Source organism: Nanorana parkeri, unplaced genomic scaffold, assembly GCF_000935625.1.
Source record: "Nanorana parkeri isolate BGI_ZX_2015 unplaced genomic scaffold, ASM93562v1 scaffold141, whole genome shotgun sequence".
NCBI lineage: Eukaryota > Metazoa > Chordata > Amphibia > Anura > Dicroglossidae > Nanorana > Nanorana parkeri.
In genome coordinates, this window is record NW_017306409.1 from 1,868,416 (window position 1) to 1,886,555 (window position 18,140).

Genomic DNA, 18,140 nt, shown 5'->3' on the forward strand with positions numbered 1-18,140 from the left:
TCCCTGAGCCAGTGGAGAGATCACAAAGATCTCTCTGTGGCTGTCTCAGCCATATAGAGCGCAGCAGCACTTGCCACTTACATTACTCACATAAGAGCTGCAGTCCTCAATGCCAGGAAGCTGCGAAGGAGCGTGTTTGTACAAAAGTACAAACACGAACGCTTGTGTGTGTGTGTGTGTGTGTATTGTGGGGGTATAGCTTGAATGGGGGATCACCTTCCCTGGGAAAAACAGTCCAGGCAGCAAAGTTCTTTTTCTCTCTATATGCCGACCTATTTTTTTGTAACATTCCATTTAAATAATTTGATAAATGAATCTGGTGTCTCTTAGAGTGTACATGCACAGCAATATTACATCTGGTCTGTTGGTCATGAATGGACAAAAGTCTTCTTTCAGAAAAGTACTCTCTCTCCTGAAATATCACGCTCCACATTACCAGGAGGATTCCTACAGCAAGTCTGTAGTCAGTTCAAGCTTAGCAAGCTGCCTATGGGCTAGTCTAGCTTCTCCAGGTGACTCGGAGTCGTGAAACCTGGCTTGCAAATATTATTTTTAGCTAGGTAGCCAGCGTTGCACAGAAAAGCTTATTAGTGCTGCACTTTATTGCTTGTGCATTCGTAGCCTGAACTTCATTCACTTCAATAGTAAAAAAAGAAAACCCTCAACAACTTGACTAACTGCAGAAGAGCTTTCTGTTGCACTGAATGGAGCTGGGGTTGCTCACACCATGGGGACAAGGTGCAGAAGTGATTAAAATGTATCTAAATCCATAGGGTCCTGGGGTGACAATGCTCATTCCATGTATTGTATCTGTACATAGGGGTGTCCCGAGGCAGGGCGTCACTCGGAGCGGATAGCGGATGACACCCTGCAGTGACACCATTGCACGCGCAACGTCATGACGCACGTGCTTGATGGCGTCACACGCTCTTTCCTGCCAGCAGCCATCTTGGTGATGGATGCCGGTAGACAGAGGAGGGGACGTTTACCCGGCGGGATAAGATATGCCGCCAGGTCCCCTCCTCTCTCCTGACACTGTCGGGCTCTCAGTCCATGACCGCGTGCCCGACTTTTTAGAGGAGGTGACACCAAAACGACTGTCAGTCATTTTAGTGTCACCCCTCCAATGGTGTCACCCGGGTTCGGGCCACCACCCCTTGTATAGCCACTGCCTCCAGCTGTGATAAAACCACAAATCCCATCATGCGTCTGTCACCGGGAGTCATGCCTGTGGCTGTGAGAATCTTTCAATGCCTTCCTCTCTCCAGCAACTGTCGAGTGACTGTCAGTCATTTTGGTGTCACCTCTCCAACGGTGTCACCCGGGTGCAAGCCGCACCCCCTCTAGTGATGCCACTGTCTGTAGTGGATCCATGCATGATGACGGGGATCCATACATGAAATCCTTGTCCAGTCTTTTCGATGTTACGATGGAAGAAAAAACTGGACACATGTTAGGTCTTTAGGACATGTGTCCATTTACAGCAGAATAACCCCGATCTGTCAGAATCAGGTCCGCCAAAGCAGAACTCCACTTCCGTGTTCTTTTCCAGACCTGGGTAGAGTTGAGGGTAACCAGATGTAAATAGACGCATATCCATTTAGATCAAGCTGCCCATAGGCCAACATTGCGTTTCCGATCAGATCCACCTGAAAAACTGACGGGCGGATCTGATCGTAACGTCCGTGCAAAAGGGGTCCAAGACTGAAAATTCAAATTCATGCATGACTGGTTCTCTTTAAAACAGTGCTTTATAAAAGTGTATATTTTCATTTATATTTCTGCAGTTATATTGCTTTTCTTCTATCATCTAGAAACTGTATTAAGCTGCACTCCTTTATTCTCTCAGGGACCTGTCCCATGCATTGAGATTCAGCGCACGGACTGCAAAAGGCTTGTTGTTTCGGGGATGTTGACTTAAGGCTGCTGAAAAATGAATGGACAAAGGTCCTCTTTGAGAAAAGTAGCATCCTCCTGGGAAAAAGAGCCTCCATAAGATATGAGTGGAATGCTCACTCTGCTTAACAAGCTGCTGCCACCTACAAGACGAGCTGGTGTACCACTGAAGAAGAAGAAGCAGGTTATGTCTAAGCATTAAAAGAAAATTTTTGGTAGTTATGGGATACAGCACTTTGTATATAATGAATCATTTAGGCATCATCTCAGTGAATAAAGTCAAGTACACAAGGGCATTTCTTAAATCTTTCTTGGGAAGCACTAGTCTGATGAGGATTCCATTCAGCATCAGCACAGTGGGCTCCCAGTGCTTGCTAAAGTACATGCTAAAGCTTGCTACATGGCAGCTATGGAAAATGCCTAATAAAGCCTACTTGGGAAGCACTAGTCTGATGAGGATCCCATTCAGCATCAGCACAGTGGGCTCCTAGTGCTCGCTAAAGTACTGGCTAAAGCTTGCTACATGGCAGCTATGGAAAATGCCTATGTGGGAAGCATCAGCACAGTGGGCTCCTAGTGCTCGCTAAAGTACCTGCTAAAGCTTGCTACATGGCAGCTATAGAAAATGCCTACTAAAGCCTACTAAGTGCCCACCGATGCCTGCTAAAAGCTTTTAAAAGTTACTGGAATTGCTCTCGCCAAAATCTCAATACAGCACATTTTATGAATGATGCTCTTCAAACTTGTGTTCGCAAGAAAATATTCCCAAATGCCCATTTGTACTCATTAAAAGCCCACTTGTGCATTGTACTGTCAAAAATCTACTTCATTAGGCGCCCTAATCATTATTACACCACTGGGATGTATTCGCAATTAGATACCCTGAAGAACACCTAAAAGCAGATTACAAAAGGCAACAAAGCATTCTAATTGCTGGAGCATTGGCGACCTGGCGTCTGGCATTTGTCCAGCCCTGGTTTAGCCCAATGTTAATTATTACATACAGGGGTGGACAAATAATATGGAATTCAGAAGCCAGTCTGTCCAATCTAGGAGCCAGCTTCATTGACAACAACTAGAGAAAACCTTAAAACTTAGGCACCAGCTTTAAGGAGCATTGGCGACTTGGCTCCTGGCATTTGTCCAGCTTTGTTTAGCCCAATGTTATTTATTACTACAGGGGGGGGACAAATTAATATGGAATTCAGAAGCAAGTCTGTCCAATCTAAGAGCCAGCTCCATTGACAACAACTAGAGAAAACCTTAAAACTTAGGCACCAGCTTTAAGCAGCATTGGCGACCAGGCTCCTAGGATTTGTCCAACCCTGTAATACTGATATATAAATGACTAACTTATCAAAATTATGATAATGCTTCATTGAAGTAAGGCTTACTCCTTGCAAATGTAAAGTATAATGAACAGTGTAGCAATAAAATAACATTTCTTGGTTGGACATAAAATGGCAGAGCTTCTTTTAATAAAAAGGAAAGATACAAAAGCTGCACCTTCTAAAGAAAAAAGGGCAGATCTGGAAATGATCCCTCAATGAAATGTTCCTTATCACTTTTTTAAAAGTAACATCTTGGTTTGTTCAATCCAATGAAGAACAATGTGCAGCGTGAATAACCCACAGCAACCAACCAGCCAGCCGTTATCTTTCATTGTTCTTATTGAAGTCTGATGACATCTGATTGGTTGTTATATCATCACCGATATCTGCTCTACTTTATGAAGCCAAGCCAATAGCATATAGCCAGTAAGAAAGAATAAATCTAATTTGCTACCAACATTATTAGCTGTCAGACTTTAAGTCAATCTAGTCATCTCTGCGATTTGATATCAATATTACGTTTGGTGCTTACCAGTGAAAACTGCCAGAAGCACTACAAGAAGGATCAGGGCTGCCGAAATCTTCATTTTGACTATCCCGTCTGCTTGCCGTTTCAAAAATGAATGCCACTTAGGAAGAAATAGACCTCTTAAGGTCCCAACGTCAGCAAAAACCGTCTTCCTTTTTTTTTTCCTGGAGACTCTACGGGTCTGTAAAGGGTCGGGATACACACAGAGATGTGACCATTCAGAGAAACACATCAGCTGCAAGTAGAAGGAGGAAAGAAAAAATATAACTTTGGAGTCCTATTACTGGAGTGCAAATGATGCCGCCGGTGGTATGTCACACTGATGGTACATGTTCAAAAACAAAAACTAAATGGGACATAAGATGGTCGGGTTTCCAGGGTGGAACAACGCTGCTGTAAGAAACATGGGGGTGATTTAAACAAATAATAATAGGAATATTAATAAATAATATCCATATAATTTATCAACGTCCAATTCTTCCTGTTCGAGAGGAGGAGGTCAGCTAAGAAATACACAGATAAACCGTGGGTTTAAAACGATCTATTGTACAAAGAATATAAACATGCCCAGCTTTATAGATAAAGAATATATTACAATGATGACAATGTAATGGGGGGTTCTGCACTGACCACCAATGTAAGGGGGGATTCTACACTGACCCCCAATGTAATGGGGGATTCTGCCCTGACCACCAATGTAAGGGGGGGTTCTTCACTGACCACCAATGTACTGGGGGATTCTACACTGACCCCCAATGTAATGGGGGATTCTGCCCTGACCACCAATGTAAGGGGGGGTTCTTCACTGACCACCAATGTACTGGGGGATTCTACACTGACCCCCAATGTAATGGGGGATTCTGCCCTGACCACCAATGTAAGGGGGGGTTCTTCACTGACCACCAATGTACTGGGGGATTCTACACTGACCCCCAATGTAATGGGGGATTCTGCCCTGACCACCAATGTAAGGGGGGGTTCTTCACTGACCACCAATGTACTGGGGGATTCTACACTGACCCCCAATGTAATGGGGGATTCTGCCCTGACCACCAATGTAAGGGGGGGTTCTTCACTGACCACCAATGTACTGGGGGATTCTACACTGACCCCCAATGTAATGGGGGATTCTGCCCTGACCACCAATGTAAGGGGGGGTTCTTCACTGACCACCAATGTACTGGGGGATTCTACACTGACCCCCAATGTAATGGGGGATTCTGCCCTGACCACCAATGTAAGGGGGGGTTCTTCACTGACCACCAATGTACTGGGGGATTCTACACTGACCCCCAATGTAATGGGGGATTCTGCCCTGACCACCAATGTAAGGGGGGGTTCTTCACTGACCACCAATGTACTGGGGGATTCTACACTGACCCCCAATGTAATGGGGGATTCTGCCCTGACCACCAATGTAAGGGGGGGTTCTTCACTGACCACCAATGTACTGGGGGATTCTACACTGACCCCCAATGTAATGGGGGATTCTGCCCTGACCACCAATGTAAGGGGGGGTTCTTCACTGACCACCAATGTACTGGGGGATTCTACACTGACCCCCAATGTAATGGGGGATTCTGCCCTGACCACCAATGTAAGGGGGGGTTCTTCACTGACCACCAATGTACTGGGGGATTCTACACTGACCCCCAATGTAATGGGGGATTCTGCCCTGACCACCAATGTAAGGGGGGGTTCTTCACTGACCACCAATGTACTGGGGGATTCTACACTGACCCCCAATGTAATGGGGGATTCTGCCCTGACCACCAATGTAAGGGGGGGTTCTTCACTGACCACCAATGTACTGGGGGATTCTACACTGACCCCCAATGTAATGGGGGATTCTGCCCTGACCACCAATGTAAGGGGGGGTTCTTCACTGACCACCAATGTACTGGGGGATTCTACACTGACCCCCAATGTAATGGGGGATTCTGCCCTGACCACCAATGTAAGGGGGGGTTCTTCACTGACCACCAATGTACTGGGGGATTCTACACTGACCCCCAATGTAATGGGGGATTCTGCCCTGACCACCAATGTAAGGGGGGGTTCTTCACTGACCACCAATGTACTGGGGGATTCTACACTGACCCCCAATGTAATGGGGGATTCTGCCCTGACCACCAATGTAAGGGGGGGTTCTTCACTGACCACCAATGTACTGGGGGATTCTACACTGACCCCCAATGTAATGGGGGATTCTGCCCTGACCACCAATGTAAGGGGGGGTTCTTCACTGACCACCAATGTACTGGGGGATTCTACACTGACCCCCAATGTAATGGGGGATTCTGCCCTGACCACCAATGTAAGGGGGGGTTCTTCACTGACCACCAATGTACTGGGGGATTCTACACTGACCCCCAATGTAATGGGGGATTCTGCCCTGACCACCAATGTAAGGGGGGGTTCTTCACTGACCACCAATGTACTGGGGGATTCTACACTGACCCCCAATGTAATGGGGGATTCTGCCCTGACCACCAATGTAAGGGGGGGTTCTTCACTGACCACCAATGTACTGGGGGATTCTACACTGACCCCCAATGTAATGGGGGATTCTGCCCTGACCACCAATGTAAGGGGGGGTTCTTCACTGACCACCAATGTACTGGGGGATTCTACACTGACCCCCAATGTAATGGGGGATTCTGCCCTGACCACCAATGTAAGGGGGGGTTCTTCACTGACCACCAATGTACTGGGGGATTCTACACTGACCCCCAATGTAATGGGGGATTCTGCCCTGACCACCAATGTAAGGGGGGGTTCTTCACTGACCACCAATGTACTGGGGGATTCTACACTGACCCCCAATGTAATGGGGGATTCTGCCCTGACCACCAATGTAAGGGGGGGTTCTTCACTGACCACCAATGTACTGGGGGATTCTACACTGACCCCCAATGTAATGGGGGATTCTGCCCTGACCACCAATGTAAGGGGGGGTTCTTCACTGACCACCAATGTACTGGGGGATTCTACACTGACCCCCAATGTAATGGGGGATTCTGCCCTGACCACCAATGTAAGGGGGGGTTCTTCACTGACCACCAATGTACTGGGGGATTCTACACTGACCCCCAATGTAATGGGGGATTCTGCCCTGACCACCAATGTAAGGGGGGGTTCTTCACTGACCACCAATGTACTGGGGGATTCTACACTGACCCCCAATGTAATGGGGGATTCTGCCCTGACCACCAATGTAAGGGGGGGTTCTTCACTGACCACCAATGTACTGGGGGATTCTACACTGACCCCCAATGTAATGGGGGATTCTGCCCTGACCACCAATGTAAGGGGGGGTTCTTCACTGACCACCAATGTACTGGGGGATTCTACACTGACCCCCAATGTAATGGGGGATTCTGCCCTGACCACCAATGTAAGGGGGGGTTCTTCACTGACCACCAATGTACTGGGGGATTCTACACTGACCCCCAATGTAATGGGGGATTCTGCCCTGACCACCAATGTAAGGGGGGGTTCTTCACTGACCACCAATGTACTGGGGGATTCTACACTGACCCCCAATGTAATGGGGGATTCTGCACTGACTACCAATGTAATGGAGATTCTGCACTGACTACCAATGTAATGGGGGGTTCTGCACTGACTACCAATGTAATGGGGGATTCTACACTGACCACCAATGTAAGGGGGGATTCTACGCTGACCACCAATGTAATGGGGGATTCTACACAGACCACCAATGTAAGGGGGGATTCTACACTGACCACCAATGTAAGGGGGGACAAAATGGAACGTAGGTTATTGTTGTACAGAGGGCATTAGAGGTGCATGTGGGGGGCGGGGGGATATCACTGGTAAGCTAGCAGCCCAGGCTGACACTCATTCTCAATGCTGCTTTGGAAGTACTTACCTCCTCCTGAGTCCTATGTTGTCTTTTCCTGGTCTGAGCAGGGAACCTGCACCATCTGCATTTCTACTGAATGAGCCAGAACGATCCGTAATGCACAGTACCGCAACACCGTGCATTGCGTTTTGGCTAAATGCATTCACTTTTTTTTTAACTGCACTGCAATGCACCCTATTGCGGTACCTTGAATTGCAGCGCGGTCAAGCGCATTGCGGCTGAAGATGCGCTTGGGGTGCCATGCAAATGAATGGCAAGCAAATTAATGGCAACCTTGGGGTGCCATGCAAATGAATGGCAAGCCATTCACACACTGTAGTTGCGTTGTGTGGTAACATGTGTTAATCGCACAGAACCGTGTGATTAACACAATGCTATGCTGTGAATGCAGCCTGAGAGGCAGCCAGAGGATATCAATGAGCTGTGTGCAGAGGCCAGCTGCACTGTTCCCGGGATGAAGCCTGGGACTCAGGATGGGAGGGACTGGGGCGCAAAAGAGCGGACTATCCTGACAAATCCGGAACAGTTTGCAGCTTTGACGTATGTGTGACAGGATGACAACGCAGGAGCACAAATGGGAGACAGTTGTCACCCCATAACAGGAAGGAAGTGCCTTAGTAAAGAAGATCCTAAATTAACTTTCTGCACAGTGCTATATGCCGTTACCTATTTCTACCAAAGGTGACTGAGTGAGGCAGCGGCAGCGTGGTTGGATGTCTAGAGGATGTGCAGTACACAAATGCAGCCAGCAGAGGGCGAACACCCATTCGCCCCTTCAAGGAGGATGCTGCGGTGACGTCATTATCGCTGCGTCCTCCGGTCGCCTTGGTTACGGAGCTGTCAGTGGGATGCGTCGGCGACGGAGGAGGACATGGAGGGGACCAGTCTGGCAGTGTGGACGGTGTTCGCGGTGCTGGTGCCGGTGCTGATCACGCTGTGGTGCAGTTTACGGAGGTCCGGCCGGAGGAGTCTGTCCCGGGCGGGGAAACACGCCTGGCAGGAGACCGATCTGTTCGGGCGGCCGACCTACTGCTCGTTGTGCGGCCTGCACATCCTCCAGGGAGGGTACTGCCTGTGCTGCGGCCTGTGCGCCGACCACCCGTGTGTGGCGAAGGCCAGCCGGCGCTTCCCGTGTAAAGATGTGCTGGGGAGGAGCGAGGCGGCCTGGAGCCACCACTGGGTGCGGGGGAACCTACCGCTGTGCAGCCAGTGTGTCCGCTGCGGCCTACAGTGTGGGAGCCAGCCTAAACTGTGCGACTACAGGTAAGTACAACATTGTATATACGTTCATCACTGCCCAACATTGTATGTACCTTCATCACTGCCCAACATTGTATGTACCTTCATCACTGCCCAACATTGTATGTACCTTCATCACTGCCTAACATTGTATGTACCTTCATCACTGCCCAACATTGTATGTACTTTCATCACTACCCAACATTGTATGTACTTTCATCACTGCCCAACATTGTATGTACCTTCATCACTGCCTAACATTGTATGTACCTTCATCACTGCCCAACATTGTATGTACTTTCTTCACTGCCCAACATTGTATGTACCTTCATCACTACCCAACATTGTATGTACTTTCATCACTACCCAACATTGTATATACGTTCATCACTGCCCAACATTGTATGTACCTTCATCACTGCCCAACATTGTATGTACCTTCATCACTACCCAACATTGTATGTACCTTCATCACTGCCCAACATTGTATGTACCTTCATCACTGCCTAACATTGTATGTACCTTCATCACTGCCCAACATTGTATGTACTTTCTTCACTGCCCAACATTGTATGTACCTTCATCACTGACCAACATTGTATGTACTTTCTTCACTGCCCAACATTGTATGTACCTTCATCACTGCCCAACATTGTATGTACCTTCATCACTGCCCAACATTGTATGTACCTTCATCACTGCCCAACATTGTATGTACCTTCATCACTGCCCAACATTGTATGTACCTTCATCACTGCCCAACATTGTATGTACCTTCATCACTGCCCAACATTGTATGTACCTTCATCACTGCCCAACATTGTATGTACTTTCTTCACTGCCCAACATTGTATGTACCTTCATCACTGACCAACATTGTATGTACATAATGTGCTGGGAATGCACGTCTCTATACGTGTACTTTATGTGCGGAAGAAGCACGTCACTCTATACGTGTACATAATGTGCTGGAGATGCACGTCACTCTATACATGTACATAATGTGCTGGAGATGCACGTCACTCTATACATGTACATAATGTGCGGGAGGTGTACGTCAGTCTATACATGTACATAATGTGCGGGAGGTGCACAGCAGTGTATAAATGTACATAATGTGCGGGAGGTGTACGTCAGTCTATACATGTACATAATGTGCGGGAGGAGCACGTCACTCTATACATGTACATAATGTGCGGGAGGTGCACGTCACTCTATACATGTACATAATGTGCGGGAGGTGCACGTCACTCTATACATGTACATAATGTGCGGGAGGTGCACGTCACTCTATACATGTACATAATGTGCGGGAGGTGCGCCTCACTCTATACATGTACATAATGTGCGGGAGGTGCACCTCACTCTATACATGTACATAATGTGCGGGAGGTGCACGTCACTCTATACATGTACATAATGTGCGGGAGGTGCACGTCACTCTATACATGTACATGTACATAATGTGCGGGAGGTGTACGTCAGTCTATACATGTACATAATGTGCGGGAGGTGTACGTCAGTCTATACATGTACATAATGTGCGGGAGGTGCACGTCACTCTATACATGTACATAATGTGCGGGAGGTGCACGTCACTCTATAAATGTACATAATGTGCAGGAGGTGCACGTCACTCTATACATGTACATAATGTGCGGGAGGTGCACGTCACTCTATAAATGTACATAATGTGCAGGAGCTGTACGTCACTCTATAAATGTACGAGTTGCAGAATGGGGTTGTATCTGCAGTTAGGATTGTTTTCACCAGCATTGTAGATTCCATTCCAGTAAATAGTATAATATCCTCGTATTTTGCTTCCGCTAATAGATGTATCTGGTGTCAGAGAACCATCCATGATGACTGCATACAAAAAGACTTGAAGAGCGCAGACTGTGACCTCGGGGAGTTCCGAAACCTCATCATCCCACCCAGCTATCTCCTGGCTGTGAAGCAGATGAACGAGAGCAACAGTACAGACAATGAGAAGGTGCTGCTAATGTCCTTTGTATTCATTGCTTGAAGGTAGGGATGCAGCGATACTTGTATCAGTGCCGATACCGAGTATTTGTGTGAGTACTCGCCCAAATGCTCCGATGACTAGCCTGATGCCCGAGCTTCCGGTTTCAGGACGGGTATCTAGTGAGTCGCTGCCCGGCTTTCTGATTGGCCGGGAAGCCGGCTCCATGCTCCCTCGTCACCTGGTGAAGAGCGAGCATGTAGCCAGCTTCCCGACCAATCAGGAAGCCAGGCGCCATGAAAATTCCTGATCGGTCGAGAAGCCAACTCCATGCTCCTTCGTCACCAAGGAATCAGGAAGCCAGGTGGTGAGTCATTAAACGCCGCCTGGCTATCTTAATGGGGCTTCTGGTATCAGTATTCGGTATCGGCGAGTTCCGGGGAAAAAAAATATCGGTACTCGATGTGACTGACCGCCTGGTACCCCGACTGGGTCAGAAATCAGCTTCCTCTCCGCTGGAACCTGAATTCCAGTGTCCTCAGCCCAAACCTGCCTAATTATTGGACAGAACCAATATCTTAGGACAGAACGCTAAACTCCTCAAACATCAGACAACACCAATGTTGAGGTGGAAACCAAAACTGCTTTATTGAAGAAAGCACACAGAGTTTATACCTCACAGAATCGGATAGGAGTGCAGTGTGTCCCCTCCCCCAGACAGCCAGGTGCCGCATTGGAAGTCTTTTTAACACAGACACTCTTTGAACTTAATGAATGCCCTTAATTAGATCATCCCAAACAATGTCCCCTCCAGACAGCCTGCTGCCTATACTGAACACAGTGGTGTGTGTCTGTAATGTCAGGGGAAACATGCAGTATACCCACTCCACACATATCCTAGGAGAATGGTTCCATGTAACCCCAAGAGGTCTCCATAGTTCTGGGTCCATAGTCCGTAGGAAGGAGGCTAGCCCTCAGGCTCCTCCAGCAGCCCCAGTGACGGTTCAATCCATCACACTCGATACCAAAAAACACGGTATCAGTGCATCCCTACCTGAAGGTTATTAAATGTTTAGAACTATACTATGAGGGCCGCTTCACTCCATTAACAGTGTTTTCCAGAGCGGTCAGCTGCTGAAACGCATTGTATCGCATCCTGGCCGGCTTCCTGCCTTCGGGGGCGTGGCGGTGCATTGAAGTCAAAGGCCACGCCTGCAGTGCGATCGCCCCCACCAGAACGTGTGGCACATCAGTGCTTGCTTTCCGGTCCAGTGCGATCTGAAAAAAAATAGTGCTTGCAACATTTTTACAAATCGCACTGAACCGGAATGCAGGCACTGATGTGCCACACGTTCTGGTGGGGGGCGATCGCACTGCAGGCGTGGCCTTTGACTTCAATGCACCGCCCCTGCACGCAGGAAGCCGGGATGCGATACAGTGCGTTCCATCAGCTGACCGCTCTGGAACACAGTGTTTATGGTGTGAACCTGCCCGGAGAGATTTACTAAAGGATAACATGGAAAATCCTGTTTTGAGGTGGATATCGGATTATTTATCATAAGTCATGTTCATGGTATGCTCCAGTTATTATGAACGAGCCATGTTTATATCTCAGGTAGGTTATTGGCATCTGAGCTATAAAACACCTACAGGGTTACTCGCAAAGCTGCCGAAGGCAGCCGAGTGAATAACCCACCCGAAGTGAAGTGAGCCGAACAACAACGTAGATCGGCTGCACTTCGGTCAGCCGAACATTTTGTTCGGCTGAGCCAAAGTGCAGAAGGAGTTCGACTCGGCCGATCCAACATCTGGATCGGCTGAGCCGAAGCTCTGGCAGCTCACTCGCTGCCGTTCTCCCTTATTCTCATAGGGGCCGTCACGGCCTGCTCAGCCCAGTTGTCATTGTTTATTGACAGTTCAGTGTCCCCAGGTCACCTAGGGACGCTGACCTGTCATTGCAACTGGGCGGAGCCAGCCGTGAGATCATGGCTGGCTCCGCCCAGCTGTCATTTGCGAGGTGTTCGGCCATATGCCTTCGGCTCGGCCGCTGTACGGGCTATTGTGAATAGCCCATTCAGCAGCCCTTTGGTTCGAATTTACAACCGATCTGGCTAGCTTTGTGAATAGAATAGAACCCGTAGTATTCTGGATTTTCTGGTAGGTAATGCTTAAATGATCATTTAGGGGATATTTATTTATTAGAGAAATTGATATAGCGCCATCAATTTACACAGCGCACATTTCCATCAGTCCCTGGCCTCAAGGAGCTTACAATCTAAGGTCCCTATCTCACATGCACACAGAGCCAATTTACCTCCCAGCGGGTCTTTGGAGTGTGGGGAGATGACAGAGTACCCGAAGGAAACCCACACAAGCACAGGGAAAATCTACAAACTCCATGCAGATAGTGCCCTGACCAGGATATGAACCGGGGACCTCCAGTGCTGCAAAGCAGAAGTGCTAACCACTAAGCCATTGTGCTGCCCACAGAAAAGGAAACACATTTTTATTTCCCACACACTTTCATGTACCTGGATAGCTTTGAAAATAACCTTTTGCAAGCGGCCATAGCTCAGTGTCTTTTTATCTCTGCTCCTGAATTGTTTTTGTTTTTATTGTTTACTTGTATTCTCTCCCTCCCAGAGCAGAAGTATCAGGCTGTAAGGTTGTCGTATCTCCTGCCCGAGCGCATTGCTGATAATGGACACACAGAGCATACAACAAAGGTGCTGTTGGGATGAAGTGGAAGCAAACTGAACTCTTTGGTATTTGACAGTTTTAATCCCTACCCAGACAACGTGTCCATTATCGGTACCGGGGTCAGGCAGAAGGCAGGAGAGCCTCCATGATGACCTTGCAGTCTGATAGGAGGCCGATGTTTCTGCTCAGACAAGGAGAAAACACTAGTAAATATTAGTACACATACCAGTTACTCAGAGGTAAGGCTGCACTATAAGGCTGTGTTCACACCTAGGCGTATCAAATATGCGCGTCACGAATTCGCGGTTAAAAAAATGCGTGACAAGCGTGCGTTTTCGAGGGCTACTTGGCTGTATCCCAATCGAAACGCGCGACAAAAACGCCGCAAAGAAGCTCATGTACCTTTTCAGGCGTAGGCCGTTTTGTAGCGCGTTCAGATGGGCTGAAATATGGCAATGTGTGAATCATACTCATAGAAAACAATGGGATTTTCATGTTTGATCGTTTTGTAGAGCGTTCGTAGAGCGTTGAACGCGCTACAAAACGTGCAGGTGTGAACCAGGCCTAATGCCAACTTTATGGAAGCCCTAAAATGAACTTCTTATAGTTGCTCCCTTTTGGTCTATTAAAAGAGAACTATGGGGTAAGTGTTTTTCCCCATAGTTCTCTTAAAAGTCACGGGAGGACATAAACTAGCGTCCTCCAGTGACCCAAAGCTCAGTATATCACGAGTTTTTGCCCACTGTATACTGAGAGCGCCGCAGCCGGGACGGATGCCGACAATGCTGTTGAGATCCACCCAGCTGCATGAGTGACAGCTGGCTCTGCCTATCTAAAGTGCCCACCCACCTCCCCGTCCGTTCCTCCAGTCAGCGCTGGAGGATGGGAGGGGGGAATCCCTGCTGGGAGCGTTGACTGTCACTGCTCTCTGCAGGGAGATGATTGAGAAGTGGGTGAGCACTGGTATGTGTTCTCTCACTTCCCGATCTATGGAGCCAACGTGTGACAGTTTCATTGTCACATGGCGGCTCGAACTGTAAGGATGAGTGATATTCACTCGCCTCATAATTCTCCTTTTTAAATATACCATTGAACATGCATACAAATACCTTTTTGATCCTGCCAGAAATCCTTAGCAAAGCAGAGTACACTGGGCAGCAATCTTAAGCAATGTTCTCTTCCTGCCCAGGTTACCTCTTTGAACTCCAGAACACCTCTCCCTTATGTTATAGAAATGAGGAGAGGGGGAGGTATTGTGTAATGCTAACACTCCCTGTGCTAGGGTGACAACATTCACTCACTGTACTGTATTTACATAGGAGCAGCATTGTCACCCTAGGCTGCTCGCTTCTGATTGGAACTACAGAACACCTACCCTGTATGTTATAGCGATGAGGAAAGGGGGAGGTGGAAATAAAGCCTGTGCAGCCACCATATCTAGGGGCTGGTAAGCTGCAATATATTGCATTGTGTCTTCTAGGTTTAGATACATTTTAAGAGTGGAGAGTCAGATTATTACAAATGCCCATTGCTGACGGGCCTTTTGTAAGGTATATGCATGCCTACTTTTATTGTAACCCCACCGTCTTCTCTTGTAGTTGTTGTCTTCACTGGGAAAAGACTGGACTCCTCTGATAGTTCTTGCTAACACCCGCAGTGGGAACAATATGGGCGAAGTTTTGGTTGGAGAATTTAAAGGTCTTCTGAATCCTTTCCAGGTGAGGATATTGTCAAGATTAAAGTGTACCTGTCATGTGCTTATAGAAAGGGGAGAAACACAGCAGCGGTATAGCAAATACTGTGCATTGCTACATATTAGCTTTACAATGCTATCCCGCCAGCCCTATGCGCCGCTGGAGTCCTTTTAAATATCTTATGCAAATAGCATACACAGCACTGACCCACAGGGAAGTATTCCAACTTGACAAGAGGTTTCTCATACACTGAGCATTGCATTGTGGGATGGTAGAGGTCTGTACACATTTGCCCCATACCTGGAAGTTCTGATGTTTTAAGGATTAACATTAGCCTGGGAATGTTTTATGTGCCTCTGGTTCCCCTTTAAAACCTTTTACCACAATTTTTTTTTATTTTAGGTGTTTGATTTGAGCAAGACATCTCCATTCGAAGCGCTTCAACTCTGTGCACTTCTTCCTCCTAACTCTGCCAAAGTGCTGGTTTGCGGTGGAGATGGCACTGTTGGTTGGGTCCTTGATGCTGTGGATGAGATGAAGATAAAGGTAAGAAAAAAAAAAAAAACTTATCTGTTACTTTTGCTGTATTTGGAAGGCTGGGTATATGTCAGTGGTGTATTCTGGTTTGGGGCTGCCCTAGGCACCATAGACCCCCACAGAGCCCACCACAGATCCTGCACAGTCCACCCGAGACTCTCAGGTGGGCTATGCAGAATCCATGCTGGGCTCGGCAGGGTCCCTTTTAGCAGCAAAAAGGATCACACCATCCTAAGGTGTGATCATCTTACCTGCTGCTTGGTCCCCGGCCTCCTCCACCGCTGGACTGGTGCTGCAGGACCTGGCCTCCTCCGCAGCCCGAAGGCTCTTCTGTGACCCGGCTTCCTACGGTGCGGCGGCGGCATGGCCCCGCCCCTTCCTGATCTGACCTCGCCCCGCCCCCTCCTGCTGCTCCACCTCGCACCCTCCTGCTGCTCCGACTCCTCTGCCTCCTCGCCGCTTCCTATGCCTCCTCACCGACCCCATCCTTTGACTTCTCCGCCCCGCCTCTTCCGCCCGGCTGCCTAATTGTTTTGGGGGCGGGATTTTTGCCACACCCCCACCCCCCTGAAAACTGCCGCCCAAGGCAAACGCTTTGTTTGTTTTTGGAGGGTCTTCACCTCCTGCAACCATATTAAATTTCTGAGGAATTGTCTGAACTTAGAAATGCTTTTGGTGCCCTATTCCCTGTCCATTATTTGCAATACTTTTGTTCTACAAAGAATAGTTTGTTTGTTTTCTCAGGATCTAGTACGGTTTCTGAGGATGCAAGCTTTGTTTTTTGCTTTTTTTTAACCTGAGCTTCAGTGATTTTTTTTTTCTGGTGTCCAAACTTGTATATCAGTTTTAATAGATTGACTCTTCAGCTCTTCAACTTTAAAACTGTTTGTCTCTTTTCAGGGTCAAGAAAGTTTTGTGCCTCAAGTCGCAGTGTTACCTCTAGGAACTGGCAATGATCTGGGTAATACTTTAGGATGGGGGCCGGGATATGCCGGAGAAGTGCCTGTAGAGCAGATACTTCGCAATGTTATGGAGGCCGACAGCATTAAGCTTGACAGGTGAGCAGGAACATAGCACTAGTCAAGGCTGTGTGAGTGTTGACCCGTACATTGGGTTCAGCTCCAATCCTAGATAAAAGGGATTTTCTGCTATACCTGTAGGTTTGGCTTAAAGTTAAAGGTGCCACTTTCTGCAGGATTCAGGTTTTTACCCATTTGTCCAGGATAGACCATGAAAAATGGAGGCTCTTCTCACTAGCACAGCAATCGCATCAACACAGAATGTTAAATGTCTACTGAGAAAATGATCAGTTTTTCTTTCTTATGTAGACACGGCAGGTCCAGGAATCATTTTCCGGGAGGAGAGTGGTCTATCTTTCCTGGGCAGTTTCACAGCCCCCTGATAAGGGAATCTATATTAGTAGGGACAGTGCTGGTTCTAGCATCCCTTCAGTATCTGGAGAGAATCAGCACTGATGGTGACTTACCTGCTCCAGTTGGTCTGGGCTGTAGTAGTGGGTGTCTTCCTCCACGGAATGTCCGGGTACCTCCTGTGTAGCAGGTGGGGAGAAATGGTTGCTGGTGTTCCTCTGGTTTGGTGGTAGTGGGAATTTTTTATTTGCCTTGATGGGAGTCACTTTACTATTGCTGAAGCCTGTAGTTACAAGGTCACAGTGGTGCAGGGGGGGAATAAGTGGGCCGGGAGTTACTTCCATTCAGTTCCACCAGCACTGGCCAGCATTTGTTTTTTCTGCATGTTGGTGGGCCGGCAGCTTAATCACAGCAGTTTCACTTCCATGTTTATTTTAGGGATGCACCGATTTTATTATCGGTATCTGTGCCGATGCCGAGTATTTGGGTGAGTACTCGTACTCGCCCAAATGCTCCGATGCCTAGTCCGATACTTCTTGTATCAGGAAGCCGGGCAGCGAGTCATTACACACATGACGAGGGAGCATGGAGCCGACTTCCCGGCCAATAAGGAAGCCAGGCAGTGTGTAATGACTCACTGCCCGGCTTCCTGATTGGTCGGGAAGCTGGGCAATCAGGAAGCCAGGCGCCTTGTAATGACGCGGCGCCCGGCTTTCTGATTGGCCGGGAAGTCAGCTTCATGCTCCCTTGTCGCCTCATGACGAGGGAACAGGGAGCCGGCTTTCCGGCCAATCGGGAAGACCTAGTGACGAGACGCATGGAGACGGCTTCCCTGCTAATTGGGAAACCCGGTGGCGAGTCTTTACACCCCGCTTGGCTTCCCGCCTAATCAAGAAGCCAAGTGGCGGGTCATTACACGCTGCGTGGCTTCCGTAATGAGACTTTCGGTATTTGGTATCGGCAAGTACCAAAAAAATAAATATATATATATA

General features: G+C 48.1%; 2 protein-coding genes across 2 annotated transcripts in view; one reads left to right on the forward strand and one right to left on the reverse strand.

Moving 5' to 3' along the window:
* The window catches only part of CUNH17orf67 (chromosome unknown C17orf67 homolog), a 14,788-nt gene extending 10,952 nt beyond the window's left edge, over positions 1 to 3,836 (reverse strand). Inside the window, exon 1 of the mRNA XM_018554096.1 lies at positions 3,760 to 3,836. Within this exon, the coding sequence (XP_018409598.1) occupies positions 3,760 to 3,814 (55 nt within the window). The 5' untranslated portion in view covers positions 3,815 to 3,836. The remainder of the gene's footprint in view (positions 1 to 3,759) is intronic.
* A 4,679-nt stretch (positions 3,837 to 8,515) lies between these two features.
* The window catches only part of DGKE (diacylglycerol kinase epsilon), a 19,995-nt gene continuing 10,370 nt past the window's right edge, over positions 8,516 to 18,140 (forward strand). Inside the window, exons 1-5 of the mRNA XM_018554069.1 lie at positions 8,516 to 8,908; positions 10,718 to 10,870; positions 15,145 to 15,265; positions 15,644 to 15,787; positions 16,679 to 16,836. Of these exons, the coding sequence (XP_018409571.1) occupies positions 8,517 to 8,908; positions 10,718 to 10,870; positions 15,145 to 15,265; positions 15,644 to 15,787; positions 16,679 to 16,836 (968 nt within the window). The 5' untranslated portion in view covers position 8,516. The remainder of the gene's footprint in view (positions 8,909 to 10,717; positions 10,871 to 15,144; positions 15,266 to 15,643; positions 15,788 to 16,678; positions 16,837 to 18,140) is intronic.